This window comes from Bubalus kerabau, chromosome 4 (genome assembly GCF_029407905.1).
Source record: "Bubalus kerabau isolate K-KA32 ecotype Philippines breed swamp buffalo chromosome 4, PCC_UOA_SB_1v2, whole genome shotgun sequence".
NCBI lineage: Eukaryota > Metazoa > Chordata > Mammalia > Artiodactyla > Bovidae > Bubalus > Bubalus kerabau.
In genome coordinates, this window is record NC_073627.1 from 25898286 (window position 1) to 25925581 (window position 27296).

The following is a 27296-nucleotide window of genomic DNA, read 5'->3' on the forward strand; positions in this document are numbered from 1 at the left end:
GGGAAATTACCCAGAATTCCTCAGCCTATGCCTGTCAGGACATTCTATTTATAATTATTATTTTTTGGCCACACCATAAGGCTTGTAGGATCTTAGTTCACCAACCAGGGATTGAACCCAGGACACAGCAGTGAAAGTTGCAGTACTAACCATTGGACTACCAGGGAACTCCTATGTTAGAACATTTTTAAGCTCCTCTTGATACAAGTTATGTTGCTATTTCCCAGCACTGAAGTTAGGGCAGTTTCTGCCTTAAGTTTTCCTATGGTGTTGCCTCCCATTAGCATGTTGCTGCAATGACCATGTCCACCAGGGTCCTGTTGTGTGGAGAGGAATGCATGCTCTGTCTTAGAAATTCCAGCTTTAGCTTTTCTGCTGTCTCACTGGGGACAGTGGGCACCGTGTTGTCTGACGGTCATCTGACAGTCAGCTTGCTTACACAGGTGTGAGGCGTGGTCTTCTACCTGCCGGATGCTGCCACCTTCATCACCTGAGGGGCTCAGTGCAGGCATTCTCTCCCCAGGGACCATTCAAGACTTCTGGGTCTGACTCACGCTTGGCAGCATCCTGCTTTGGCTGTAATGCCAGGAGTAGAGACTGAGCCTGGGGAAGGTGCTGTCTGCCAACTCGAACAGGGTGCAAAGAGGAGGCAGACGAGGCCCAGCAGGACACCTGCAGAGGCCGGGCTCCCAGGCAGTGCGCCCTTGCTCGAGGGGAGCACTGACCCTGCCGACCACAGAGGTAGTAGTCTCAACACAGCGGTGAGGACTGCGAAGAGTGGAATCAACTCTCTGCCCTTCAAAACAAAAAAGCAGGCAGAAGTGTAAGGAGGACGGCGCAGTCCCGGAGACCATATGCATCCTGCTGTGGAAGCCTAGGAGTTTAATCAAAGCACCTACAGGTCTTGGGATCTGACTGGCTTTTCCAGATTTCATCCCTTGGCTGGATACCCAAAAAAGGCTGCAGGGCTGAGATGTTTAAAGCATGAATGGAAAATTTCTAGCCTTCTCTTCTCCTATCACCACCCCCCACCCCCATGCATTGCTCCAGCCCAGTCTGAACACCACGAGGTATTTTAAAATAATTTCTACTTTGATGAATTGCTGGGGAGTCCACAATTGCTCATAATCAAAGGGAGAAAAATGCAAATGAGATCCGGCCGAGAACTATCACCACCAAACGTTTATTTCACTGCACAGTGCCAAAAAGAATTAAAACAACATTAAACTCACAGCAATCATGTTTAAGCCCTCGTTTCCAAGTGCCAAATTGCACCACTCTGGATCATACAGATGTTCGTTAATTATGCTAATTTTTATTAAACTATTAAAATGGAGAGAGTACTGGCTCAGTCAGGCAGACCCCAGCTCTGAATGAACTCTGCTCTTGTCTAGAGGTGCTAATTTACTGCATTTTTATTAAGTTGCTGATTCTTGGATTTTAGTTTTGGGATGGCAGAGATAACTGAATTCTTGGGATCAACATTTTCAATAAAGTTTGACTTCTTTTTGCCCAGATGTTTGGAAGGACTGACTGGAAAAATGCCTGAGTTGGTCCCGGGAGACCTGAAATCTTCAATGCAGAAATGTCTCTACCTTCAGTCAAGGGTCGGGGGGCAGCGGTGCATACCTACCAGTGACAATGTGAGGGAATCAGAATTATATAGGCTCCCGCTCCGTAACTCTATACACCGTGTGTGGTAGAGCTAAGACGTTAATTATACAAAATGGTTAATTGAAGATGCTTTGGATAAGAATATGAAAAGCTATTTAAAAAACAAACCTTTTACATCAGTGCTTGCTTCTTGCCACAAAATCTTTTAAGAAGCCACTCAGTGTGGTTTGTTCTCATTATAAATATTTCTAGGCATGATTAAACATCGGTTTGCCTCAACATCAGCCCTGCCCCATCTCCTTGAGCCTCTCAAATGAAGGAGTCTTAAAAACGAAGTCAGTTATTTGGACTCTGTTAATCTGGTTGGAGAGGCTCTTGGCCTGGATGAGCAGATTATTGGGGGAACCTGAAATAGGCACAGCCTGCACCATCAGCAACAATCAAAAGTGTTTATGGAGGCTTGCACACCGCAATAAAAGGATTTATGCTGCTAATCTCCATCAACAAGGAAAAAAAAAAGCCCTACCAAACCTGCCATAAAAAGAACAGCAAATTCTATAAACAAAAAGCAGTATGGCCACCAACCATGGGCACACTGCACAGCTTGACTCTGCTCCACTGGTTTCCTATTGCTGTTTATGGTTTCAAGACTATCATGGCCCTCCTCGTGCTCCTCCTGTCACAGGGCCCTGAGTCCCTGTGTGGTGCTGCAAATACCCTGTCAGTAGGTGTCAGGGGATGTCAGGGGGAAAACCAGCGGGCGCCTATCATAAGCCTTAAAAGAGATTAAATGCCCCTACCCCATGATTGCTACATTTTAATTTCTCTCCTCCCTGCTGGCTCCTATTTGTATACGCTCTTGCATGGCTCCCCTGGAGTAGCACAGACATGACCTGGAATGACCATCCTGTCTTGGGATGAGAATTCAATTTCTAGGCTCAGTGAATCCTAGGCTGTTCCAGCAAAAGGAAATCACCATCCTCTAGGGCACAGATTCTTAAACTGGAGTCTGTGAACCCCTGGCATGTCTGGATGGACGTGAAGGGATCTTTGACTTCCTTGAAACTGGTGTAAAATCTGTGTGCATGTGTACATGTGTCTTGTCCCTTGGGTGAGGTCCCAGACCTTTCATCACATTCTCAAAGGGTTATGAACCCTCTGTTTTATCAGTCAGCACTTTAGGGGGAAAATGCATGATCTTTTTGGCCTGGATGGGCACTTTGGCCCAGTGTGGCCATCTTCCTGCTACTTCCCTCTTTTAAAACACAAAAGGAAAGGAAATCAAGAATCTCGCCATGCTGGGTTTCCAAGGCTTCAGCCTTCCAGTTGCCAAGTCTGTTCCTGCTTCAAAGGCTGACCAAGCTTGCTTATCCTTTCTAAGGCCCCATCTCTTTAATGTGACTTAAAAGTTGTGGTGTCTTCTCATAGCTTCCATTCAAATCCACATGATGGCTTTTGGAGCAAGCTGCTTGACACCCTCTTTTCCCCTGAGAATGTTCCTAATGGAAACGTTCTCTTTCACATTGAATTGAGCTTCAATAAGCCTCTGTGGAACAAGATTCCCAGAAAATGTCTCATACTTTTGTTCTTTTAACCATCAAAGTTCACTATATCAGTGCTTGTAAACAAGAGAATTCCTCTTCAAGAGAACAATCAATCAGCCCCTAACATGAAAGATCAATAAATGCTTGATATATGTCTAAGAAAGACCAATCAATCACAGAATTATTGGTTTATGATCGCTTATTTCTCTTATTAGTGCTTGTGCATCATACATTATCATTAGTAAAGATGGGGAATTTGAATTCCAAAGAGCAGAGTAGAGAGTAATATTCCAAGGTCAGCCAAAAATATCGTATTTTTACTCTGGGTTGGACTGCAATCTCTCTACTGAAATTCAGCTTTGGAAATTTAATGCTTTCTAAGGCTATCAAACACTATTAAATAAATTGGGGTCTCTAACTCAGCACCCTTCCAATTGCTGAGAAAAACAGTTGTTCACCACAGACAAACAGGTTCCCGTATTTCAGGACAAACAGTTTTATGAAGAGCTTTTGTCGAAGGAGAAAGGAAGTGGTCAGTTGGGTCGACAGTGGATTGGTGCTCTTGGAACCTGTGAAAGGATCTGAGCCCAACGCTTGGCCGAAACCTTGGGTAGCCTGGCGGCCTCTCCAGGCTGTTTGTTTCACACCGTGTTTTAAGGTCTTGGCAATCGTTTTCTCTTTTTTCTATTATTCAAAGTTTTGGTCTATAAATCATAATAAAAAGGAATCATTAAATTTGCCTCAACTGAACTAGCTTTATTTATTGTCATATCTCAGGGAACCTGCTAACCTGGACATTGGTGAGCCTGGATCCTGGGCTGGGGACGAGGGCTTTGAGTATAAGAAAGGGGGCGCGGAAAGGTGGATGGCCAGCGACTGCAGCTGGGAAGGGAGCACATGGCAACTCCACAAAGCTCACTATAGCTAAAAGCTGAGAGTTCTGAGAAGTGGAATGTGTCAGCTGGATGGAGGGTCTGAGAGCCCTGAGTCCAGGCGACTATTCAGCTTCAAGTCTGAACTGATGTCCTGAACTGGGTATGAGTGGATACTACAAAGTCAAAGCCAGGCAAGGGTGCAGGACCTGTGCACAAAGCAGACATAGTGGATAGTCTTGGTCATGGGAGTGTGTACAAAACACGGAATGTGCATGACAGGAAAACTGCCAAGTGAAGAGGGCAGGGGGTACAGGGCTGTGTGGAAGAGAGAAATGAGAAAGAAACACACAACTTGAACTTTGCCTAAAAGAGAGAGGAAGGATAAAGGGAAGGTAAACACTTTGCAGACAGGAGGAAGCAAGGTGCCAAGTGTGGAATTCAGAAACAATAGAGACAGCACCATTGCCGAGCTGATAGAATTGTGATACCATGTGAGACCAGCGTATTAATATGTATTCCATAAACTGTGCAGCTCACAGCCCCGCACCGCTCTGTTTTGCTCTGACCGCAGTACCAGCCTCAGGCACCACAACACAATTTGGAAACAATGTGACGGAAATGTTTAATCTGCTCGGCCCATCTGTGCCGCGTATTTCTCCAGATCTCCCTGAGAGAGGCGCCTTGCATCTCCACATTGCCTTTAATATTCTCCTAAATCACCTCCCCACTGCACTTCAAGGGCCATTGCTACAATATCACAGGTTCATCTAAAGTGCAATGGGGGTGGACTGGGGGGAGGCGCAGGCCAGGATATTTTTTATTTTAAAATAATTTTCAGAGAGTGTCTTTTTTGCTTCCTTTAAAAAAAGAAGAAAAGTTATTCTACTGTTGCCGTAAGGTTATTGAGGTTGTTTGGTGCAAAACAGGGTAGGATGGAGTGGAATCATTCTCCAAAGAATTATTTTTATTAATCTCGATTCTCTCAATTGGACATGTGAAGGGGTGAGCAGATGCTCGTTTTCTCTTCTATGTTTTTCTCTTATCACTGCACCTTGCTAGGATGATGTGTTCATTTGGGGCTGATGCTTCTCTGCTTTTCTCACTGCATCAGGTATTGCTCTGACCCTGCCCTGCTCCAAATAAAGCCATCTTGTTCAGGACAGGTATACATTTAGTCCCTGGTCACCATGCCTTCATCAGAAAGGGACACTGTCTATATTATTAATTTTAGCTTAAAATCTTAGATTTTCTCTCTATAAGTACAGATGTTGAGCATCAGATTTCCGCTGCCTCTTCTCCACTTAATTTTGTCAGATTTCCTGATTTGGGTCTAGAATAAGAAGCTGGGGTAGGTTTTGGCGAAAGAGAGGATGACAAGTCACTATGTTCCAGACCTTAGACAAATGGAAGAGTTGCACATCACCAGAAAATTAGGATTCCTTTTGCTATGTGAATTAAAGAAATGAATAATTTAATCCACAAGATTGTTCCGGCGAGGGAAAGGCAACGTCCCGGTTGCGGAGCCTACAGCCTGTCGCTGTGTTACATCATCTGCACACATAGGCGTTTCCATGACAACCGCTTATAGCTTCATTTCCTGGATCCCTCTAGGGGGTGTCACAGCCAGATCCACCTGCTTTTCACCCTACCCTCGGTGGGGTCATGGTAAGGTCGCCAGAATAAATGAACGCGGGTACTAATGATCTGTTTACTGCTGTTTATGCTCTGTGTGTGTCAGGGGCACGCACATTTAGAGAGCTCATTATGGTTGCAATTAGAATGCACCATCGCTAGATATTTAACTCCTTTTTCTTTTAAATTAGCATTTTAATAACATTCTTTGAGCAGAGAAACAAAATGACCATTTTTCACGGACAAACTTCTAGCTGTAGGTGCAACTTTAATGGCAAAGTTGTGAAGGGGAAAGAAGGGAGAAAAAAAGGCCATTTTTACTACTTTCACCCTCCTCCTTACCAAAAGGATATTTTTATTTGCTTGCTAACACACTCAATTTCCTAAATTTGTTTTGAATCCAATTATTTTGGGTGGTTTAAAGTACCGCACTCTTGTTGGACGGAAATTAGCAGCTATTGAAATTAACTTTCTATGTGACCTGTGAAAGGGGCTAAAATAATTACAAGTGTGTATAAGAAAGCCTTCTCTAAAAGACCCTTGCTGCAGGATCAGGCTGTGATCTGAAGCTACCATTATCAAATATCTTTATACAGTAATTGCAGGTGCTATTTTCTTTAAAAAGGTGATTGCAGTTATTGTTTTCATTTCATAATTCTTAGGATTATCTTACAGAGGATAAATGATGACAAAAACTTGTCATTATAAACAGGATAAATCAGAAGCTGAAAGAATGAAAATAATAACACGGCATCATTTGCCATTTAAAAAAGGTGAGATCTTAGATCATCCAAAGACAAGACAAAATAGGAAAAATACAATGTAGAGACCCACTGGATCAGAATGTTCCAATAAGCATTGATTGCTTTTTAGGAATCAGCGAACACCTTTGCTAGGTGTTTATAGATGCTCTGTTTGTAGAAAGTACGGTGAAAAATAACAATTTGAATGTTTCGATTATCTTTCCCAGTCGGTTCCATTTTCATTATTTATTTCCTATAAATCGGGACCTTGCTGAACATAATTCTGCAGACAAGGAGGTGGATGGGACAGCCAGTGTGAACGAAGAGATAGATGGTGGGTGCGTGTAAGATAGATGCTATGCGTTTATGAAAAGGAGCAGTATGTCTGCATGTGAACATTCACGAAGTAGAGCAAGCAAGCGTGTAAACCATAACGGGTATTTATAGGTGGAAAAAAGGCGCAAGGAAGACTGTATGGGAACAAGCACACTGAAGTGAAGAGGGTTTGCTTTTCTCCTACCCTCCACGTCCAAGTTCCGCTAAGATGTCCCGAGCTCACTGTAGCTCCTGTGAAACCTCACAAGCCTTTCCATGACAACAGATGGGGGATTTCACAGCCAGAAGAAGCAGGAGGTCAATAGTTGAAAAGCAAGAGTTACAAAGAGAGATCTTTATCGACATCAAAACAATCCCACTAAAAAACACCCCTGAAAGATAGAAGGAGGAAAAATTTAAAGACATAGCAGGAAAGAAAAGAAGCCTTTATAAAAATGAAGGTTTAAAATATTTATGCTTTTGTATTAGCCTAGTTGCACCTTAGACTCTGCCATTTCATAAATAAAATACGGATAGCATAGACTATAATTTGGTGATAGCTACCCCAGGACATATCTAGATGCACTTCTGTTATTTTAATTAAATACTGCATTATGGTTTCTGACAACTACATAGCTACAGCGTAAATGAATTCGGAATTAAAGTGTTACTTAGGCATCCAGTAATTTTTGTTTCATTCCTCAGTTTTACAAAGCAAATAGCTATAAAATCAAGATGTTTGTTCATTTACAGATGGAGCAGGATTGTTGTTGCTGTGTTTTTTTTTTTTTTTTCTTTAATCCTCATGCACAAAAAGAAGACAGAGCTCAGAGTCTGGTTCCCAACACTCTCAGCTATGAGCCACATCACAAAGGAAAACACATCCTCTTGACTGGAATGTAAAATACTGAATATTAATTGCTGGTATTTCGCTTATCTTTCTAGCCGGGTTCTGTCTTTTAACAATTACTCTGATGGGCTGCAATCTTGCACTGCCAGGAGATTTTTCACCTTTGTTTAAGAGTTAGAAATGCATTTTATTTTGTTAAAAAAATTTTTTAAAGTTCATAATCCTCCTTGGAAGTTTTTAGTATCTGGAACCCTTGCCAAATACAGAATATTAGTGGCAAGAAGAAAATCACCAGAGCTCTTTGCTGAAAAGATGATGCTCATTTCTGCATCTAAAAGAAAAAATATTTTTCATTCTAGCGGTATTAATATATCCTTAATGAAACTGGAGAGGGCATTATAATTTGATATAATCAACTGGTCAGTTTAAATGTCGCTTCACTAGCGAATAATGAGAAAGGTTCAGAATATTTGTCTCACAGGCACAGATTTTCACTCAAAATTTATATAGAAGAGTAAAAGGAGTTTTGTTCAAATCTGAGGATTTAATTGTATCTTGATTGTGTCATATGCCAAGATTAAAGTTTTTAAATAGTAAGGTTTCTAAAATCATTGTCTATTATTTCTAGTTTTAGAATCAATATAATCTTTTTTATTAGCCTTAAATACCACACGTCTGGCAACATCTGCTAATTCCAGCATTTCTGTGTTTTAACCGGTTACCTCAAGCCCCCCATAACTAACTGTATAATGCACAGAAGTTACTGCCCTGTGTATTTGCAAGAGGTTACAATTTGCTTCAATATTTTGCTACTTTGGTTGGAGAGCTGGATCCATACACTACCAAGAAACACTGGTGGACAGAGGTTTGGGGAGGCTGAATTCCTTTTGAGAAAATAATTACACAGAAACAAAGCTTTCATGACTCCTTTTAAATAGAGCATCTCACCGAAATGCCATCCAAGCTCTCTGGCAGATTAGTGAGGAGTTGATCACTAAATCTCTGTCTGATAAACGTGCAGCTGACTCTGGAGGAGCTGCTTGTTATACTACTGGCAGTTGGAAATGGAGGGAATGTCACAGTTAAAGACACAAATTTTCCCCATAATATATTCGAGTGGAAACCTCTGAATCCAATACTACATGGGCATATCTAATAAATTCACAATATTTCAGTCTCAACAGCCTTCACCGGTTAGTTTTAAAGATTTATGTGGTAAAAAATTACTCAGTGATGAATATGGTTTATTCTGTGCAGTATTGGAGGTATAAGGAATTAAACTACCGTCTTTAACAGTGAATTTATTATTACCTTTGTCAAAAGACGAAGGCTTTAACAGCATTTGTTATAAATTCACTGCAAAATAAATGGCTGGAATTTTTTTTTACACTAGAGTTTGTAAAGTATCAGGCGATTCTGAGCATTAACCTAACCCTGTATAGCTTATACGGTTCTAGGTAAACATTTCTGTCTGGGTCTCATGGCTAATTATCAGATCTGGGACTTTCCACCTGACTGAAAGGGGTGTGTGTGTGTCTGTGTGTGTAGAAAGTGAAGGGTCTTGTCCAGGACAAAAGTTCAGGACTAAGGAGATTAAAGTGGAAAATGCCAATTTTACTCTTTTTTTTTTTAGAAAAGGGTTTTCTAATAAATGGCCAGGGTATAGAGAATAGGGTTGATAAGTAGTCAGGCCTCTTGCTTGTAGGTTTATATGCATGCATATGCACGCGCACGCACACACACACACACTCACAAACACCCTCTCCCTTTTGTCCTCTCTTGGAATGGGTGTCCCCTCATTTATAAAAATTACCTGGAAGGAATGAGGCTGCCAGGGTTTGTTCTAGACGATTGGTTCCTGTCTGGGGGAAAGGAATGGCCTCTACTGAATTTGACCGGTGTATGACCGTTGCCTTCCAGCTGACCCCAAATCCCATTCCCATCCTCCTAACTCTATAGCCTCCCACAGGGGTTATAGATGAGAGAAAACACCACCACCATCATCATCTTCGTCATCACAGCACAGTGTCGACCTGCTTGTTAACATGAAATGGGGTGATGGGGACAGCTTCTGCTTCTCTTTTCATATCATCATAAATAAGAAAAGATATTTTCCAATGTACCCCTCCTCACTGCCCCCTTTGTTAAGGTCAGAGGTGAATGATAGCTCTTTGGCAGGCATTGATCAGTTTCATCACTATGTCTGGGCAGTCTGTGCCCCAGGCCTGTATTCTCCTATTCTCCCCACTTCCTATCCCTGAATTACCTCCCAAATTACCCTGCCCGTCCCCTGCTCAGCCAAGCAGAAGGTAATAGTGCCTGAGGAAGTCCTAAATGGACACTAGATGTCACCAAACACCTCCTTTCCCTCAGAGCCCTGAAATTAAAAAAAAAAAAAAAAAAAAGCCTTCATTTAAAGCAGTTGAAGGAATTAACTTATCTGTTTTTATGAGGGTTGTTGTCACATTCAACTAAGCACACTTAAAAGAGGAAGTGCTGCTGCATTCAGATAATTTTTACAACATACAAATCTCTCCTGGAGGAGATGGGGTCAAGGGAGGGGAAAGGTCTGCATTCTTTAAGCAGTCCTTGGAGGGAGTAGGTGAAGAACACTGGGCTTTAAAAATCCCATTGTAACAGACCTGGTGTTACGTTAACACAGTCCAGGTGTGGTGGGGCAGGCCTGTTGCATTCAGATAACTAGGTGCTGGGTTTGGAGCCACGATCCAGCCTGAATTTAAGTAGCTACGACCCAGTGCTGGAAGCTAAATGTAACTCAGGGTGATGAAATCGGTCCACCCTCATCCACATAAGACCTATGGCCATCTGAGAGCATTGCATGTTCAATGTTAAACTTGGTCTTGCTTGTAAGGCTCCCTGTTCCCATGTCAACTGTACCAGCAGACAGCCAAAGCATGGTGTGTTGGGGTGCTGAGAATCTCTCTGAACCCTGGCTCAGCACCGTTTACCTGTCACCTTTCCTGGCACCCAGTTTGTTGCTCCAAGGGGCCCTTCCATGGGAATAAGCAGCAGGACAAATTCTGGAAGAGCCCAGGGCCAACTCATGAGGCACACCAACATAAGCCCAAGAGATATAGCCTATCAACTCTGTTTACCTTAAGTGGAAGACCTCTTTCAGGGACCTCTTCTTCCTCATCAATTGAGAAAGAGTTCCTCTTCCTCTCTCTCTTTCATTTGTCCTTATCTGCTGGATAGCTCATGTTACTACTATAAATCACTTCTGGAACAGGAGGCTTAAATTTTAAATGGGTGTTTATTTAAGTTATCTCGAATAGTAGAACAAACACCTTTATTATTTAGAAGAAGGTTCTCTACTGAGAGACCTTTAAGCCAAGAAGACAGAGTCACTTCTCTGTAAGCTGCAAACTGTGGCTTGACTCAACAGAGACTTCTTACTGCCCTTTCTCCCACTTAGGATAAATGCCCACAGCAGTGCTGGTCCCCAGAAGGGCCTTAAGATCCTCAGATAAAAGGAATCAAGCCAGGGCGCTGTGTTACTGCACGGAGGGTGATTCAGCACCTGCCCTGTCATGCCTGGTGCCCAAGCTGAATGGATTTTTGGAGTACACCTGTTGTTGAACTCCTGCCAAGTACTGATGGCCACTAACCCCCAAATCACTTTTCCCCGCTGTTGATGTTTGGAATGTCAGACAGGACTGAGCAGCAGCCGGTGTGTATTTCAAACACAGCAGATGGATTTTTATATTAGCTCCTATTTCATGTTCAGGCAGAGCGACCGCCACACTAAAACCACAGCTTCAGTGCTGCCGCGTTTGCTTCTGTGAGATTAATTCTGTGAAATTAATTGGGACAAGATTGAAAAGGAAATTAAAATGCAGCTGAGTGAACAGGCCTTTCAAACACCTTTTTCCTGCTCTATTCAAACTTGAATTCTGCGGTGGTCGCAGGCATCGTGGGAAGTAATTTACGGGAGGCAGGCTCTCAGGAGCCATCGGTTACGTATGAGGAGGCCTGCACCAGCGCCACAATCTGGAGCCACTGAAGAGCGCTGAACACCCCGCTGTGGCCTGAGCTGCGTCCCTGCGTGGGCAGAAGTGGAGTTCAGTCCCCACCAAAAGAGCTGTTCAGAAATATCTGGGTCCAAAAGGAATGGATGCACAGCTCTCTGTTATTAAAGTCTCCTTTTAATATATTTGCAACCCAAATTGGAACTCAGTGCATTATGTGGGCATGCAACTTTGGGTCTTAGGAATGGATAGATGTGTTGGGGGAGACAAGAGGGGTCCTGCTGACTGTGTCTTTGGTTCCTGTTTCAGAGCTGGGATACATGGCTCTGGCCCCTCCTCAAAGAAGTCTGAGCTGTTGACCAATTTTGCCAGTGACGAATTCTCTCAGATCAGGGAAGGCACAGTGCATTTCCATGTAAAGTTTCTTCACTGGATGACCTTCTGTTCCCAAGTGAGGACCTTTTGAGCTTTCAAACATCTCTGTGAAGTATTCTTGGCAGGACAGGATATCTTTTTTTCTCTCTCAATTCACTAATGATTTATTGAACTCCTAATATGGACACAACATTGACCTCAAAAATTTTACTTTGTTCTTAATGGAAAAGAGGGGAATATAATCATAGTTATCATCCTAGATGCTAGGCACTTCTTTACACAATTCTTTAATGTAAGTATCACAACATCCTTTAAATAGAAATTATCCCAATTTTTACAGATGAGGAAACTGAGGATTAGCAAGATGAAATGACTTAGTTCAAGGTCACATAAATAAACCACCTGTTGACAACTTGCTTCTCTAAGGACAGGCGATGGGCCTTTGGATACCCAACCAATCAACTTCTCTGAAAAAAAGTTTTTTAAAGAGTAAGTAGCTCTCTTTCTGGGATCATTCCTGCCCCAAAACCCTAAACCCTAACAGACTCTCTTGCCTGGAGAATTCTAGGATTCAGGGTTGGGTCATACTTGGGCAACTATTAAAAAATAGCAAGTGTGGTATATATATGTATACATATACACACACAAAAACACACACTGGGATACTAATCAGCCATAAAAAAGAATGAAATAATGCCATTTGCAGCAACACGGATGGACCTAGAGATTATCAGAGAAGTAAATCAGATAAAGACAAATATGATGTGATTTTTCAGGTTAAAAAATAATATGTATGAAAATGAAAAATTGATATGTATGAAACAGAAATAAACTCTAGACACAGAAAGAAAACTTATGGCTACCAAAGGGGAAAGGGAGAGGGAAGGATAAATTAGAAGTTTGGGATTAGCAGAAACATACTACTATATATAAAACAGATAAACAATAAAGTCCTACTGTATAGCACAGAGAACTGAGTTCAATATCTTATAATAAGCTATACTGGAAAAGAATCGGAAGAAGAATATATATGTGTGAAACGGAATCACTTTGCTGTGCACTAGAAACTAACACAACATTGTAAATCAACTGCACTTCAAAAAAAAAAACCAACCAAAAAAAAAGAGAGAGAGAGAAAGAAGCAGAAGGAAGCGCCAGGAGCCCAAGAATAGTTATTACTCCCCAATTCCCACCGCACTTCCTGTTCTCTACCTGCCACCCCCTGGCTCTCAGAATATTTCTCTCATCATACAAAGAGAGAGGGAAAAGCTAGATGCATTTATGAGGGTCCAAAACAAACGAATGTAGGAGTTTTCTGGTTTAACCTGAAAAAATAATTAAAGCTAAGACACATCTTGGTGTGGCATTTCTTCAGCAGATTTGCAATGTCAGCCTCACCATGTTTGTTTAGACCGGGAATGTCTGAGGTGGAAGGAACCTCAGAGGTCTAACACAACTTGCTCATTTTACAGGCAAGGAAACCGTTCCAGGTAAGCTGAGCTGTATCTTGTCTTGTCTCAGGGAAATAGACTTCCCCAGGTTCCTAAGAAGCAGGCTTTTCTTGCTTGACAAAGGTTCTACTGGTCAGAGAGAAAAGTAAAATGCAGATTTCTAGATATCATTTTTCTGGACTAACCTCAACTTGAGTCAGTTCTGTTCCTACAGGTGTGAGAGGCAGGCTGCAGAGTATAAGTGACTCCAATAAAGAAGGCAACTGGGGTTGCATGCATGCGTGCTAAGTCGCTTCAGTCATGTCCAACTCTTTCAGACCCTCTGAACTGTAGCCTGCCAGCTCCTCTGTCTATGGGATTCTCCAGGCAAGAAGACTGGAGTGGGTTGCCATGCCGTCCTCTAGGGGATCTTCCTAACCCAAGGATCGAATCAGCGTCTCTTACATCACCTGCATTGGTAGGCAGGATCTTTACCACAAGGGCAACTGGGGCTAAAGTGAAATAAATTTAGGATCCATATGAGAGAAAATTCCTGAGATTAGGAGTAACTGAACATCTGAATAGACAGACAACTGATAATGGTAGTGGAATCTCCTTTTCTATCTGCCTGAATTGGTTCTTTTGTGCTTCTTAGAGTCAAGGGAATGGATTGGGTGGCCTTTTAAGGTTGCTTCCTGTCCAAGGACTCTTATTGAGTTAAATAACATAATAAAGGTAAATCCAATCTGAAATGCTCCCCAAGCCAACGTTAACTGGAATGAAATTTTATGAGGGAAACTTCAGTTAAGCTTCTAGCTTCTCATTTCTTTCCCTGACATGCAGAGGTTAGCAACGTGAAGAAGGGAGGCAACCGATGTAGCTTTTAGGGTAAGAAATGTGCTACTATCAAGGTAAGAGATGACAACAGACTCAGGACCTTCCAAAAGACAGAGAAAGAAGCTTGATAGAACCGACGCAGCAAGGTACTGCTCCTGAATTAAACTCTGATATATTAGCTTGTAGTAATGGAGGAGGGGAAGAGGGATTGGTTAAAAAAAAAAATCCAGATTTGGGAAGGTCTCTATGTTCTTTGGTCTCTCAAAATTACAACAGCCCTGGCAACCACAGACAGCTCTGTACTGCAGGGCAAGTCACCGCACAGCCCCTTCTAAATGGAGAAAAGGGACCCCCAGTGAGAAGCCATTAACAAAGGCAAAAGACATGCAAAACAAACAAAATAATCATGACCAAGAGAGAAGGCCAGCAGACAGTCTGGCTCTGTTCTCCCCTCCTCCTGCTGCAGGCACCTCAGACAATGTAAACAGTTAATTTGTTCACCTGCAGGCTCTGGGCAAACAGAGGCCTGGTCACACCTGAGTGGATAACTCGATTACCCCTGTAATGCCAGCGTGGTAATGTACACAAATTCTATTACACGGCAAACCTTGCTTTCGGGCATTTGAAATACCAATCAGGCCAATGTCCACTCCCTTCTTTGCTTTCAATTTATTCTTGGTGTATTGGAGCTGCACCGGAATGGCACTAAGGTGGGTGCTGAACTCGGAGTCTGGAAGAGATCACTAAAAGATGGTGATCTCAGCAGGGGTTGCAGGCCTCCCGCTGTCTCAGAAAAGGCTGGATCTGAATTTGGCCCTAGTTCAAAGAGGACTTGTTGTAACTGCTGAAAGCTACCTTTGATCAGTCCTGGTCTTTTTTCTAACAAGCTCTGGGATATTTCAGACTGAGACAAACATCTGGCCAAGGTAATGACATTCACAGAATAAAGATATATGGCAAATGATGGGTTAATAACACAACGGGTTTTCAATTTTTCTTTATGGAGTTCACCTGAGTATGTGTGCTAAGTTGCTTCAGTCGTGTCTGACTCTTTGCGACCTTACGGACTGTAGCCCGCCAGGCTCCTCTGTCCATGGGATTCTCTAGGCGAGAATACTGGAGTGGGTTGCCATGCCCGCCTCCAGATCTTCCCAATCCAGGGATCGAACCAGCGTCTCTTACATCTCCTTTACCACTAGCACCACCCTCGAAGCCCATGGAGTTCACATACTCAACAATTAAAGAGCAAATGGTGCCTCTTTCAAAAATGTATTTGTTGATATTGATTGTCTCATAGAGGGAGAACTTTTTAACAAGTTTTATTTTCAGGGACAGAAATTTATTTCCTTAGTCCACCTGTATAGAATATGAGCAGTCTTTCGCTACAAAGATGATGCTACTGATCCCTCAAAGAGTAACCCATGAGTTCTAAATCTTCGCACTGGTGATGGATCTGAAATAATCTATCTTTTTTTGGGGGGCCCATTCTTTGGTATTCAACAACACTATGTGTGAGGTAGTTAGCTGTGGCTAGGGGCTAACTTTGTGACTGAGGAAGAGAATAAAGTTAGCCCTTGTGGGTTGGATTCACTATCTTGGCCTTACAGCACTAACTCAAATCGACTGACCTAACTAGCTCTGACTCCCTTCTGCATATGTCATTATATTACAGTTTTCTTTATCTATAAATGAAATAAGGCAGCTGACCTAGCTAGAATATTTTCAAAAGTATTTTATTGTAGTAAATTATGTATATGGTAATGATGTTTTAAGCATCACATAGACCCTTTTAAAAAGATCAAATTTTGATTGGCATTGTTTTGGTATTGTGCCTACTTTATTGTATTTTTTAAATTTGGAAATTAGTTCGTGAATCTGAATTTTCAAATAAACTTTGACAATTTTAAAACAATGGAGATTTACTCTGTGTGTGAGGGGGCCATGTAATACACACATGAAAAGTATATGACATGGGATAATTCTGGCTGGGTGACTACATCATCAGGAGTGAGAAAATCAACTTTTGATCCAAGCCCCACACTCTAACCCTTACCTTGCTCAGAATTCGGATGAGGTCACCTCGTTGGAAGGACAGTTCATCTGACTGGTCACCATGGCAATCCCATAGGCCCTGGTAATAACTGGCATAGTCCACTGATCAAAGAGAGGAGAAATCAAAGTTAAAAGGACCCTGTCTTTTTCTACGGAGCCCATATTTTTGCTGCAAATGGAAACAAGGTTCTGATATTGCCCCTAGGAAACCTAAGATTCAGGGGATTCGGGATGAGATACAGCCAAACACTCAGCAAGAGCAAATGACTGTGGGAGAAGGAGGTTATTAACTAACATTAATGCTTACAGATCACCCTTAGTCAGATGCTATTCAATAATATGATAAATATATTCATTTATTAATAAAAGAAAATCAGGAAGGTAATTTTTCACTTGGTTTATAAGTAAGCAGCACAAAGAGATTTTCTGTCAGACTTTCTTCATACAGGGTATGTAAACTATCCAGTGCTTCTTTTTATTACGCACTGAAGGAATGAGATGTCTCCAACCTCTGCCTGTTTATAAGAAAGGCTGAGTCAGCCAGCACAGATCGGCAGTGCAGCCTTACAGGTTGGCCTCTGTTACACAGGAACTTCATCCTGCACTTCCCACCCAGGTACTTACTATATGAGGTAATTACCAATAAATGTGGAAAAGAATAGCCCAGTTCTTAAGTGGAACCAAGGGGGTGTCTCATCCATTACAACTAAATTCTGGGTGGGCTGGCCCTTTTCCAGCATCTCATTTGTAGACCCTGAACATGTCTGCCAAGATTTATCTGTAAGCCCCCTGGGGAACAGAAACCAAAGTGATCTGCATTAAAAATGAAAGCAACTGAAGACGACAAACCAAGCTTTAGAAGCCGCTGGAGAGATTTACTGGGCTCCTCAGCAAGACTAGATGGCAGTGATGCTACAGGACGGTCATTGATTCTTAACAATGAAGAATTTGTATTGATCTTCTTCTACCCGGAAAGGTTAAACACTAGAGTACAAAGTGGGAGAGGATCCGGGGATGTGAATGGCAGGAGTACTAATGCCTCCTGGACTAGGGCTAACGTGGCCGTGCTCGCCGTTCCTAGGGACACTGTGTATGAGAACTGTATGCAGAACACCCACAAAAGGTGACATTCCTGACGACAGGAGTCAGGAGTCCTGGTTCTAAGCAAACCTCAAGTGATTTGGGGGGCCCCTTATTTTGCCAGTTTCCACCTTTCCCTTCATTTGTCTTGACCCTCCAGTGAGAGTGATGGTGCTAATTGCTAAGGACAGGGTAGGTGGAGAGAAGTGGGCAGTGCGGGGACAGAAGCTCTGCCTGTATTTGCCTTTTTTCTCCTCGTTCCTAACTGATGAGCAATTCAAAGAATAAAGGCACAGAAGAACAAGATCCTTATATGTCTCTGGGAAAGAACTTTAGTAGAAACCTTAAAGTGTACAAAACAGAGGAGAGAGAGCTAGTTAGTTAAGATTCAGATATTGCAAACAGAAGTGAAAATGTTAACCATATAGAAACTCAAGGATATTTTGTTTTCACAGAAAGTGTTTATATATTCAGTAGACAACAGAGGGCAGCAAATGAGATGACTGCACTGGAAACATTCTGCCACAGAGCTATGAACATGTTTTGGGAAAAAACCCATTGGGAAAAAATGCTAATTACTGAAAAGACAAGGCATATTTTGGCAGGGGTATCAGTGTATGAAACAACAGAAAAATATCAGTTCCTGAAAAGTGAAAGTAGTTTTCCCAGAGGATATAATGCATTTTCAGTTGTAATGGAGTTGATTATTCATGCCAAGATTTTGGCTAAGTATAGGAATGAAAAGTACATTGACATCAATATGTTTCATGGATTTATATATGGTAAAGAAAATCATTTTATAAGGACAGATTTTTAAAAAACATCACTTGAGCTTTTCAAATAGTAAGACTTAGAAAGTTATCTTGGCCTTTTCTGGCCTAGCAGATGGTCACTGTGGTGTATGCCCCCCACGTGCCTGGATGAGGGCTAGCTCCTTGATATGATGGGTACCTTTTGAGTCTCTGTAGAAAGTGATTTGATATTGGATATATAAGACACCTGTGGAGAACACCAGGAAAAAAAGCTATTCTAAAAGCGCAGCAGATCGTAGGGAATGCAAAAAGCTAGGAGGAAAACAAAAACCTTCCAAGAAAAACTAAAGGTAGAAGACACTTTCAGTTCTTCATAAGCTAAAGGCCCAAAGAAGATAGAACTCAGGAATCCAGGAGATCACTTAGCCTAGTCCAAGAACTGGAATCATCAGAACCATAACAATGCTGCTTTGGAAAATAAGCAGAATGAAGGATAAAAATGGGGAGGAGGTTGGACTGGCAGTCTAAACAGAGGTATCCTGGTATTAATGAAATCAAGGTGGAGGAATGCCTTAACTGGACAAGATTGGACTCTATTGCAGACTCCCAGTTTAAAACAGGTGACTGGCATTTATGTATATATGTGCACACAACTTCACTACATTCACTCTTCAGCCTTCAGCAAACATGCAAGACACTGGGAATTCTGCATGGGCCATACACACGGTCCCTACCCTTAGGGCTGCCATCCAGCAGGGGTGGCACCATGAAACAAAGTCACACTACTATTTATTTATGATTGTGATATATCTGCAAATGAGAATCTGAGGGTGCTGTGGATAACAGGGAATCTAACATAGTCTGAGGGATCAGGGAAGCCTTCCCTGAAGCTTTAGTTATAAAACAAAAACCTGATCAAATCTTGATGAGGGGAAGAGGTAAGACCATGGAGGGCTTTCTTCCTGAAGCTTGGCCCCAGGAAGAGCTTGAAGGCTGTGAGTCTGCTGGGCCAGGCCAGCTTCTCCCTAGGCTTGCCCAGCACTCCTATGAACAGAGGATGCGTGAGACTCGGATGTCTTTAGACCAGTAAGGGATTGGGAGCCTGAGAGAGAGGATTGACTCTGGGAGGGTCTGAGGCTCCTTTAGGTTTACATTCCTTTGGCAGCAGTCTGAGATCAGAAACGGTGCAGCGTTCTGACCATTTAATTAATTCAAAACATCCTCATTCTCATTTTGAGGACATTATTCCATCTAATTATTTTTTTCCAGTCTGTCCATTTGGAATGAAAAACAAAAGAATAAAGCTTAATGCCAGCATTTCTCAATGTCTCTCCAAAAAACGTAACTCTGCACTAAATAAAGCCTGGTAATTCAAAAGCAAAGCACTAATATATTCAGCATAAAACAGACAGAGGACCTAGAGCAATAATGACACCACTAATAACTAAAACAGTTATAACAATTAACAACAATTACAATGATAGAGAAGCTAATGGGGATGATCACAGCATTTAAATTGCGAGCAGAGCTGAGGAGGACTTTTACTAGAGGGAAAAAAAGGGGCAGCATCTTATTTTTTTTAATCCCACGTAAGAGAAGCTATGCCCCCAAGCAGGCAAAATGTCCTAGGAAGAACAGAAGCAGAGCAAGTTAAAAATATATTGTTTTTCTCTCTTTTCTAGGTATTTATTGCAAAGCATTTGTCATCCCACACCAGGTCTTTACAACCAGTGGTAGTGTCATTTCTCTAGTTAACGGAGGCCACGTTGGTGCTGCTATTGACAGAGTCGATATTCGAAAATGAGCCACCATGATGCGCAGAGTTCTAAGGTGAAAGGAGCGGACACAGTTCTGCCTGCCCCCTCCTTAGGGACAACAGAGCTTGACCATGCTCTTTCCAGAGTTCACATGTCACTTTGGGTTTCTGTTTGAGGGATATTGGGTAGCTCCAGAATTCAAGCTGTGACCAAGGAAAAGAGGCTAAGGGCAAGCCAGCATGTTGTTTACATTTTCTTGATAAGCAAAAGGACTGTGCCAATGTGGCCCTGAGTATAATTACTTAATGGATTATGGAAATCAGAGACAAAGGAGAAGACAGATATAGCCAGTTCTTGCTAAAGCATGAGAAAAGGATAAAGAAGGCCAAAGCAGTGGCCCATTGGAAGGGACTTGAAATGTTCTCTGGACCAGGCCATAAAGGCCACTGTGTACATACAGTCCATTAAGCAGACTCAGTCTCATAACTTATTAGCTATTTCAGAAAGAAAGACATAGAAAAGTTTGCCAAGCCCTACTGACTATGATACCAGAACAGGAAAAGCCACTAAACAATACCATTTGCTTGTTTTCACAGCTTTTTAGTCTTAGAGTTTTGAAATTATTGGGCTTCTCTGGAGGCTCAGATGGTACAAAATCTGCCTGCAATGCAGGAGACCCAGGTTTGATTCCTGGTTCAGGAAGATGCCCTGGAGAAGGGAATGGCAACCCACTCTAGTATTCTTGCCTGGAGAATTCCATGGACAGAGCTTGGAGGGCTACAGTTCACAGGGTCACAAAGAGTCAGGCACAAGTGACTGAGTGACTAAGACTTTCAGTTTTGAAATTATTACAGTTCTTAATGTTATAAGCATGATCCTGAAGTCGGGCGCATTCACAGATTCTAATTTTCATCTCATGTGTTTCTTTTATTGGGCCAAAATTATAGCTGGGTGATGATCCACTCATGTTTGGTCTTGGAAAACAGGTTTCAAAAAGTATTAACAAGAGCTGCAAATACCTCTGTGGATTCCCTCTGTTTCTTTTATGTAATAATTTACTCCATTGGCGGCCACTAAAGTGGAAAAAATACCTCAGAAATGGAAAGCTCATCAGCAATCATTTTTCTGCAGAAATGACTGAACATGGTCTCCTCCTTGGCTGAGTTTGCCCATTACTTCAGAGCAAAACAACCTGTATCAAGATATTCTTTGGTCAGAGGTTTGACGTTTCTAAGGATGATTCATGCCTCCAGCCCTGCTTTTGATCTGACATGGCATAGCCAGGCAAATGGCCAGTGTTTTCATACAAACAGCAGAGAATGAGTTTTACTTTTGGCTACCTGGACATGCCTTCTCATGATAGAGAATGGGGATAAGCTATCGTCACCAAAGACACTGAGTATTAGACCATTAGGCTGATGGGTTAGAATTTAGTGAAAATCTGAGGTGTTGAAGAGTCACTCATTAGAATAACCCTGTTACTAACAGTCAAGCTGTAAACCGAGCTCTTTATAGATTGAACAATCAATACTACAAGGCTGTGATAGATTTTCTAGGTAACAGAATAAAATAAAAGAAATTACATCTTACAGGGTCATTAACACCCAATCAGGATAAACTGAATTCTTTTTTTCTCTCTCTTCTGATAAGATCTTAGTTGGGCTTTAAAAATGTTAGCAATTCCATCAGGGAAAAAGCACAGCATTCCAGGGAAAGGATCCCTGAAATAGTAAAGAAAAGCATGTGGATTTTAAAGGTAATCCTGGTAGCCATGGTGTCATTTAAGAGAAAATACTTTTCCCCCTCAAAGGCCATGTGACACCTGACTTGCCCAAGTGAACTAAACTTGTGTAGCTTGCCTATTATAGAAGAATTTACACTGTCCTGGAGCTCTTGCCTTTTATATGTCTACCCTTCCCTTGAACCTCTATATTTTATTGTTTTAAAGCTAAGTGATGACACTTGGATGTTACATATTTGTTGCCATTTCTATGGCTCCTTTGTAGGAAAGGCATCATATAAATTCAATAAATAAATAAGTAAATACAATAATAATAAAAATTCTTGCCTCAGATTCTGCAGAGAGAGGGAAAAGTCCTCTTTTGCTTTTTAATCCCTAAGTCACCAATCATTATAACTGGTGGGAAGTATAAATCATAGAAACGTATTTAGAGCTCACTGCCCTTTAACAACACCTATTTTGGAGGCAGAAAGCTTGAGGAACAAAGGTTTTTTTTTTTAAAGAAGTATTTGGATTATAGCTGTTGGAACAGTTAAGAGACAAATCTCACTCTTCAGACTGAACCTTAAAAAGATGAGTGGAGGGAAGAAATGAGATGGGGGGGAAGTCTGAAACTGAATTTTAGGCTTTTGCCAGAAGGCTGCTGCTTCCTGAAGGGAGTTTAATATAAAGTTGACCATAAGAAGCTTCTAGTTACTCCACCCAAGCTGTCCACACGACATGCTTCTTTCCTGCACCAGTGAGGGAAGTTGGTTGAGAAAAGGCATATGTGGGATATGGTTTGGTAAAGAAACAGACTTTTGTTGTTGTTGTTGGAATTCTGTACAGCAAGAAGAACAGTAAAAAAAAAAATTTCACAGTGGACTTAATCACAAGCGCTAACAGTCATGAGGTCCTTACTTGAAACTACACTAACATTCCTGTCATACTTGCTTCACTTCTCTTTGGCTTTGGCTCGTGACTTCTGATCCTGCCTATTTGCTGTTTTTTCTCTCATTTGGATAAGCTGGGTCCTTCACTAAACCTGTTACATATTCACTTCCCATGGAGAATTCACCCAGGAAATGGGCTTTGCTGAATGGACTAGGAAGAGAAGAAAAGGCACAAGGAAAGGGAGAAAGAGGAGAATGGGAAAAGTTGGAGACTGGAGAAGCAGAAGGGGAAAAGGACAGAAAGAGAGAAAGAATCCCTAGGCTTAAGACTTCCATAGAATCTCAAAGAAAAAGTCAGCCAGTATCTAAATCAGTCACTTCCAGGCTCTGCTGATGGCATAAATGTCCTTGAGGTGGCCTGTACATCATATATTCCTTTACAGACAATGATAGACTAGGACCTTGGTCGACTTAAGGGGGCTTTAGAGGGGCATCTGACCTTAGAAAGGATGGGCTGACTAACAGACTGAAGCATGGTTAACAGTCTGGGATGAATAAGATGTAATTTTGTATTCAACAAACCTGTTACATATTCATTTTCAAATGTGCCTGGAATCAAACCAGGCCATCAGAAGTCAGCATCACCAAGCAATTCTATCCTTCACCCCACGCTCACTTTTCAGATCTGACACATTTCCATTCCCCTCTGAACTTGCAATCTCCGGGCTTCTCAGACAGGAGACATTTCCATTCTTTCCATTCTCAATCCTCTGATCTTTTAGAGATGAGGCAATTCTATTTTCACTGTACTGATTTAAGAAACACTGATAGGGAAAAATAAATATCTGGTTCGGCTTCTCACCCTCTTTAGGATAAATCTTAGCCATTCTGGGAACATTAATTAAAGTGAGTGGGTGGCTACTTTTAAGGTTAAGCTATTTCCCTGTCCAGTCATCTTATTCGGGGCTGTTGAGGTCAACACACCAGTACCCTCTTAGTTAGCAAGTCCACTAATGTCTGTAGTCAGAGAACAGTGCTGTCTCTGGTGGGAAGCCCAAATATCCTACCCAGCACCTGTACATTTCTGAAGCTCTCATACCTCCTTTTTGTTGAGTGCCACTCTCATCCTCTTCTAGATCATGCTCTTCATCTGTGGGGATAAACATGATCAGCATTAGCAATTAGTGATCAATAGTCTGTTATTTGCACTGATGGGTCTTCTTTCTCTGAGCTCAACACACTCTCTTCTTTAAGGCAATAATTACTGTATTGTTTTTTAAGTTTATTTTTTATTTAAGGATAATTTCTTTACAGAATTTTGTTGTTTTCTGCCAAACCTCAACATGAATCTGCCATAGGTATACATATAGCCCTCCCTTTTGAACCTCCCTCCCATATCCCTCCCTTCTAAGTTGATACAGAGCTCCGTTGGAGTTTCCTGAGCCATACAGCAAATTCCCCTTGGCTATCTATTTTACATATGATAATGTAAGTTTCCATGTTACTCTTTCCACCCTCTCTTCCCCTCTCCTCATGTCCAAAACTCTATTCTCTATGTCTATTTCTCCGTTGTTGCCCTGTAAATAAATTCTTCAGTACCATTTTTCTAGATTCCATATATATGCATTAGAATATGATATCTGTCTTTCTCTTTCTGACTTACTTCACTCTGTATAATAGGTTCTAGGTTCATCCACCTCATTAGAACTGACTCAAATGCATTCCTTTTTATGGCTGAGTAATAGTCCATTGTGTATATGTACCACAGCTTCTTTATCCATTCATCTGTCGATGGACATCTAAGTTGCTTCCATGTTCTAGCTATTGTAAATAGTGCTGCAATGAACAATGGGATACATGTGTCTTTTTCAATTTTGGTTTCCTCAGGGTATATGCCTCCAAATTCTTTTTAAAAAAATCATTTCTCACCTTCAAAGTGGCCTTCTTTTCTTTCCCTCTTCATTCATTCATTCACAAACAGTCTTAAGTGCCTACTATATGCAAGACATTGCACTAGGAGCTGGAGATGTGGTGATGGACAAGACTGGCCAGGTTCCTGCCCTTGTGAAGCTTCCAATCCACTGAATTATTTAGGTGCCTATTATTAGGATCCTAATCCTCTTTCTCAGACCCTATTTCTCCTTCCCTTTGAGAATTCTCTTCAAAATGTGTTATCTCCATGTAAGTATTCAGAGTTTGTATGCGTGAAGCTAAGCACATGTTTAAACCCTCTGTGATTAATTAATCCTTAATGTATCAAACTTTCTTCAATTATTACAGAAGCTGGTCATATACACAATTTCATGTTCTTGGTACTTGGAGCTTGTGGTTATCTTTTTACTGTTGTTATTCAGCCTGCCTCGTTCATGAGAGTGTGAGCTCCTGAGGGCAGTTGGAATGAATGGCGGGTACACAATGAGTCTAAGTCAATGCCATTGTCTTACTCCATCCAAGTGTTTATATAGTCAAAGTCACAACATGATTTCTTACCTTCATTAACCTGTTTCATCCCAGACTTTGTACTACCTGATAACATGAGAATTGGGTCCATCTCAAGAAAGCATGAGTACCAGAATCATATTAAGCTGTTTTATATGTGGGGTAAAATGCACAGAAATATACTTGCTAGTCTCCTTTTCATCACAACAACCCAATACACACACACAGAAACACACACACACACACAAACATTCAGAGAGTGAATGGGGCATAAAAAGCAACATTTTGAGAAACTGAATACTCAGTTTCTTCTGGCCACATATACTTTCCTTTCTCTTTGTGAATCTGAGGGTGCTTACCTGTCTTGATCCCCACAGTTATACCTTTAAATGGAACTTTTGAGGTGATGGCCCAGGACAGCCTCCCCTTTAAATATAAGGTTTACAGGGCAACATGAGTTACAGTATGTCAGACTAGGAGAAGTAAACCCTAAGCTCATAACTATGAAGAAACAGCATAAGAGTATGTAACACACTGCTGCTGCTACTGCTGCTGCTAAGTCGCTTCAGTCGTGTCTGACTCTGTGCCACCCCATAGACGGCAGCCCACTAGGCTCCTCTGTCCCTGGGATTCTCCAGGCAAGAATACTGGAGTGGGTTGGCATTTCCTTCTCCAATGCATGAAAGTGAAAAGTGAAAGTGAAATTGCTCAGTCGTGTCCGACTCTTAGCGACCCCATGGACTGCAGCCTACCAGGCTCCTCCGTCCATGGGGTTTTCCAGGCAAGAGTACTGGAGTGGGGTGCCACTGCCTTCTCCGATGTAACACACTACAGGACATTAAAGAATTACAATTAATTTCACATACAAAATGAAATAGTTCCCCTGCAAAAATTTAAATTAATATTGTTATTGGGATTGATACTTTGGGAAATAAGTCACATGTTACTAACATTTAAATAGGTATATAACATATATATATATATAATATAAGCCTGCCCTCAAGGTTGTATGGGAGAAGGACTCAACTCTCCTAATCTCTGTGTGCGACCCTGCCGCAGAGAATTTCCTACTCACTGCCTGTAGTGCTCCCCCACGTCTCCATGGGGAATAAAGATGTGAGATAATGGAGGAGTGAGATCAAATATCGGAAATAGATCACACTGAAATAAATCACATTTAACATCATTCTTTGCACATTGTCTTCTTGTTATTACCTGCATTTCCTTCCTTTCTCTGCTATGATGCTTCTTTTTGATGTGGGACCAATTTCGCAGGATTGAAAACATTCAAAGAAGAGTTGGTATGTGCTCCGTTTTAGAGATACCCAATAATTTGGACAGAGGACAGCTCTTTTGCTGATATCAGACAACGTAATCACAAAGACCAGTAATTTGCTGTGCTTAGGCGCTTTCGCAGAGAGGGTTTATTCTAGCTCTGCTGTCTGTGCGCAGATGTCTCTTCCTCCCAATTCTAATCAATGTAAATTGGGTCAGATCTCCGCTGTGAATTACAAATTGGATCCGAAGTTGGAGGGTCACTGTGCCTGCTACTCCACCCCCTTCCCACCACCATTAGATGGGAAGCTACACCAAAGATCTTTTCTAAATAAATCAGACTTTATTGTAAAACTCGGCCACTGACGAGACATAACCTCATTAGCATTGATTTTAAAATAAATTATTGAAAGTGGCTTGCCTGCTCTTTGCATTTGTAAAATAGGAGAATGTAAATGTATTTGCAATGATAAAAATGAAAACTAAAACTTGATTCCTTTATCCTTTCTGGCAACATCACTTAAACCAGTCATGATACAAAAATGGAAAAAATAAAACTCTGCTTTATGCAGTTCAATTATAGAATAGATACTCTGATTTCCATTGGGCCTGTAGAGTCACCTGGAAAGAAAGCAGAATGTTGGCCACAGGTCTTACGTATCATTCATCAACGTTACTAAGCGCTATGGTGGTGCATGTGAACCAGGATGCTCCAATCCCTATGTCTGAGTCTGTCCTTCCCAGGTGGTTAAAAGCAGGCTTCAGAGTAGGAGCCCAGCCACTGAAGTGAGAGGTTGGGCACTGTGTCTCTGCGGTCTTTGAAGAAGTAAGTATGGGGACCATCACCTGGTGAAGGCAAGTGCCCTCCCTCCACAGCTAGATGTGTCCTCTCAGCATTGTCCCAGTTTCAGAGTAAAAAGTAAAAGTCAAGTGTCAGTCGCTCAGTTGTGTCTGATTCTTTGAGACCCCATGGACTGTAGCCTGCCACCCTTGCTGGGATTGTCCAGGCAATACTGGAGTGGGTAGCCACTCCCTTCTTCATGGGATCTTCCTGACTTGGGTCTCCTGCATTGGCAGGCCGTTTCTTTACTGTCTGAGCCACCAGGGAAGCCCCCAGCTTCGGA

At 41.7% G+C, this 27296-nt stretch overlaps 2 protein-coding genes across 3 annotated transcripts in view; one reads left to right on the forward strand and one right to left on the reverse strand.

The window, feature by feature from the left end:
- SNX11 (sorting nexin 11) overlaps window positions 1–3919 on the forward strand; it is a 30121-nt gene extending 26202 nt beyond the window's left edge. The window contains exon 7 of one of the 2 annotated variants that reach the window (XM_055576089.1): window positions 444–3919. In XM_055576089.1, the coding sequence (XP_055432064.1) occupies window positions 444–601 (158 nt within the window). In that variant the 3' untranslated portion in view covers window positions 602–3919. The remainder of the gene's footprint in view (window positions 1–443) is intronic. The other variant, XM_055576088.1, reaches the window with a different exon arrangement.
- SKAP1 (src kinase associated phosphoprotein 1) overlaps window positions 1–27296 on the reverse strand; it is a 308245-nt gene that overhangs the window by 7183 nt on the left and 273766 nt on the right. Inside the window, exons 10-11 of the mRNA XM_055576087.1 lie at window positions 23558–23608; window positions 16258–16358 (exon numbers count right to left, since the gene is read on the reverse strand). Of these exons, the coding sequence (XP_055432062.1) occupies window positions 16258–16358; window positions 23558–23608 (152 nt within the window). The remainder of the gene's footprint in view (window positions 1–16257; window positions 16359–23557; window positions 23609–27296) is intronic.